Source organism: Bos mutus, chromosome 5 (genome assembly GCF_027580195.1).
Source record: "Bos mutus isolate GX-2022 chromosome 5, NWIPB_WYAK_1.1, whole genome shotgun sequence".
NCBI classification, from domain to species: Eukaryota; Metazoa; Chordata; class Mammalia; order Artiodactyla; family Bovidae; genus Bos; species Bos mutus.
The window spans coordinates 14,551,480-14,555,597 of NC_091621.1; the positions used below are offsets into that span (position 1 = coordinate 14,551,480).

Genomic DNA, 4,118 nt, shown 5'->3' on the forward strand with positions numbered 1-4,118 from the left:
AAATAATTTCACAATTTATATGGAAATACAAAAAACCTCGAATAGCCAAAGCGATCTTGAGAAAGAAGAATGGAACTGGAGGAATCAACCTACCTGACTTCAGGCTCTACTACAAAGCCACAGTTATCAAGACAGTATGGTACTGGCACAAAGACAGAAATATTGATCAATGGAATAAAATAGAAAGCCCAGAGATAAATCCACGCACATATGGACACCTTATCTTTGACAAAGGAGGCAAGAATATACAATGGATTAAAGACAATCTCTTTAACAAGTGGTGCTGGAAAATCTGGTCAACCACTTGTAAAAGAATGAAACTAGAACACTTTCTAACACCATACACAAAAATAAACTCAAAGTGGATTAAAGATCTAAACGTAAGACCAGAAACTATAAAACTCCTAGAGGAGAACATAGGCAAAACACTCTCCGACATACATCACAGCAGGATCCTCTATGACCCACCTCCCAGAATATTGGAAATAAAAGCAAAAATAAACAAATGGGACCTAATTAACCTTAAAAGCTTCTGCACATCAAAGGAAACTATTAGCAAGGTGAAAAGACAGCCTTCAGAATGGGAGAAAATAATAGCAAATGAAACAACCGACAAACAACTAATCTCAAAAATATACAAGCAACTCCTACAGCTCAACTCCAGAAAAATAAACGACCCAATCAAAAAATGGGCCAAAGAACTAAATAGACATTTCTCCATTTCTCTTCTCTGTTAGACATACAGATGGCTAACAAACACATGAAAAGATGCTCAACATCACTCATTATCAGAGAAATGCAAATCAAAACCACTATAAGGTACCATTTCACACCAGTCAGAATGGCTGCAATCCAAAAGTCTACAAATAATAAATGCTGGAGAGGGTGTGGAGAAAAGGGAACCCTCTTACACTGTTGGTGGGAATGCAAACTAGTACAGCCACTATGGAGAACAGTGTGGAGATTCCTTTAAAAACTGGAAATAGAACTGCCTTATGATCCAGCAATCCCACTGCTGGGCATACACACTGAGGAAACCAGAAGGGAAAGAGACACGTGTACCCCAATGTTCATCACAGCACTGTTTATAACCGCCAGGACATGGAAACAACCTAGATGTCCATCAGCAGATGAATGGATAAGAAAGCTGTGGTACATATACACAATGGAGTATTACTCAGCCATTAAAAAGAATACATTTGAATCAGTTCTAATGAGGTGGATGAAACTGGAGCCTATTATACAGAGTGAAGTAAGCCAGAAGGAAAAACATAAATACAGTATGCTAATGCATATATATGGAATTTAGAAAGATGGTAACAATAACCTGGTGTACGAGACAGCAAAAGAGACACTGATGTATAGAACAGTCTTATGGACTCTGTGGGAGAGGGAGAGGGTGGGAAGATTTGGGAGAATGGCATTGAAACATGTAAAATATCATGTAAGAAACGAGTTGCCAGTCCAGGTTCGATGCACGATACTGGATGCTTGGGGCTAGTGCACTGGGACGACCCAGAGGGATGGTATGGGGAGGGAGGAGGGAGGAGGGTTCAGGATGGGGAACACATGTATACCTGTGGCGGATTCATTTTGATATTTGGCAAAACTAATACAATTATGTTAAGTTTAAAAATAAAATAAAATTAGAAAAAAAAAACTAATACAATATTGTAAAGTTTAAAAATAAAATAAAATTAAAAAAAAAAAAAAGAAATATAGTCCAAATCAGTGTATAGGAGACTTTGAAAATGGCAGAGAAATAAAAGTAAATGCTAATGAATATGATTTATTAATGTCTTAAACTTGCTCATGTAGTCAAAATAAAATGATAGAATATTGAACTAAAGGTCTTTAAGTCCTAAAGCACTGTTACAAATTCACCCTACAAAAGAACTGGTGTGTGCATGCTTAGTCATGACCAACTCTTTGTGACCCCATGTACTGTAGCCCACCAGGCTCCTCTGTCCATGGAATTTTCTGGCAAAAATACTGGAGTGGGTTGCCATTTTCTGCTCCAGGGGAATCTTCCCAGACCAGGAGTCAAACCGATATCTCTTGTGTATCTTGCAATGAGCAGGCAGATTCTTTACCAAATGCACCACCTGGGAAGGGGAGGGTCTAGAAATATCAGTTATGCATCAAGATCTTCAGAATTATCTACTTGGGGAAATTTCTTTTTTTAATTAAATTTATTTATTTTAATTAGAGGCTGATTACTTTACAATATTGTATTGGTTTTGCCATACATCAACATGAATCTGCCACGGGTGTACACGTGTTTCCAATCCTGAACCCCCTTCCCACCTCCTTCCCCATACCATATTGGTTGCTGGAACAAGGGAAGTCAGAGATTTATATAGTAATGGAGATGAGGATCTGTGGCAGGTACTCATCTAAACATTAAATAGTACAAGGAGGGGGAATATTACAGGGAAGGGGAAACAGTATAGGAAAAGCAACAGAGGGGAGAGAGAAGCACAGAAAATAGCATCAGATAGAGATATTTCTACCAAGTGCCCTGAGGTATGAGATTATCAGAGTCAGAGAAATATGACTTCAATACGGAGACTTTGTAAGGAAAAGATGGGTACAAAAATTTATTCTTCTGAAAAAAATTAAGTAATTATTCTGTAATAATTCTCTTATGCGTGCAGGAATAGATCAACTTGAGGAATTACAAAGACTTTAGGAATAAGGTCATTTACATGAGCAACAGAGGGGCTTACATGGAACAAGTCTAGTCCAATGGACACTGGTTTGGCCCAACTAGATAGAGAGTTATATATGATCTGATTCTGTTGATTACAATGAGCTTTATCTCCCCAGCCCCAAAAAACTTTAGTTTTCATCATTTTCACCTATTCCCTTTAGATCTACTGAAGGTCAACAATGAAAAACCAAACATTTACTGAGTTTATTTTGTTGGGCCTCACAAATCAACCTGAGGTCCAGGCACTGATATTCATCTTTCTGTTTCTCACCTACATGCTAAGTGTCCTAGGAAATCTGACTATCATCATTCTCACTCTAGTAGATTCTCACCTCCAAACCCCCATGTATTTCTTCCTCCAGAATTTCTCCTTCTTAGAAGTTTCCTTCACATCCATTTTCATTCCCAGATTTCTGACCAGCATGACAACAGGAAATAAAGCCATCAGCTTTGCTGGATGCTTAATTCAATATTTTTTTGCTATATTTCTTGGGGCAACAGAGTTTTACCTCCTGGCTTCTATGTCCTATGACCACTATGTGGCCATCTGCAAACCCCTGCACTACCTGACCGTCATGAACAGCAGAGTCTGCATACAACTTGTGTTCTGCTCCTGGCTAGGGGGATTCCTGGCTATCTTTCCCCCAATCATCTTAATGAGCCAGGTGGATTTCTGTGCCTCCAATGTTCTGAATCACTATTACTGTGACTATGGGCCCCTCCTGGAGCTCGCCTGCTCAGACACAAGCCTCTTAGAACTGATGGTCATCTCCTTGGCAGTTGTGACTTTGGTGGTTACTCTGGTGCTGGTGACACTTTCTTATACATATATTATCAGGACCATTCTGAGGATTCCTTCTGCTCAGCAAAGGGCAAAGGCTTTTTCACTTGTTCCTCCCACAGGATTGTCATCTCGCTCTCTTATGGCAGCTGCATGTTTATGTACATTAATCCTTCTGCAAAAGAAGAAGGTGCTTTCAACAAAGGAATAGCCATGCTCATTACTTCAATTACTCCCTTGTTAAATCCCTTCATTTACACTCTAAGAAATCAGCAAGTGAAACAAGCCTTCAAGGACTCCATCAAAAAGATTGTAAAGCTTTAACAAAACAAAATACACTTCAAGGAAAGATATACTTCATTTAGTAAATAGGTATTGAGTGTCTACCATAATTCAAGTGCTGACCTGGCACTTAAGGATAAAAATATGAAAGGCATATGTCTTAATTTCAGGGAATCTATGGTGTAATGTGATAGAAATGTATATAAACTGTAAATTGTCAAGTTTGCAGTTTACTTATAAGTCATAAGCTTGCGTGCGTGCATGTGTGCTAAGTCGTGTCAATTGTGTCTGACTCTTTGTGACACTATGGACTGTAGCTTGCCAGGCTCCTCTTTCCATGGG

At 38.8% G+C, this 4,118-nt stretch overlaps 1 protein-coding gene across 1 annotated transcript; it reads left to right on the plus strand.

Annotated features, from left to right (window-relative positions):
- Positions 1-2,892: 2,892 nt before the first annotated feature.
- Positions 2,893-3,818, plus strand: LOC102271778 (olfactory receptor 6C4). Its single transcript, XM_005909922.2, is given in 2 exon segments — positions 2,893-3,595; positions 3,598-3,818. Coding segments are annotated over 2 exon segments (924 nt in total).
- The last annotated feature ends 300 nt before the right edge of the window (positions 3,819-4,118 follow it).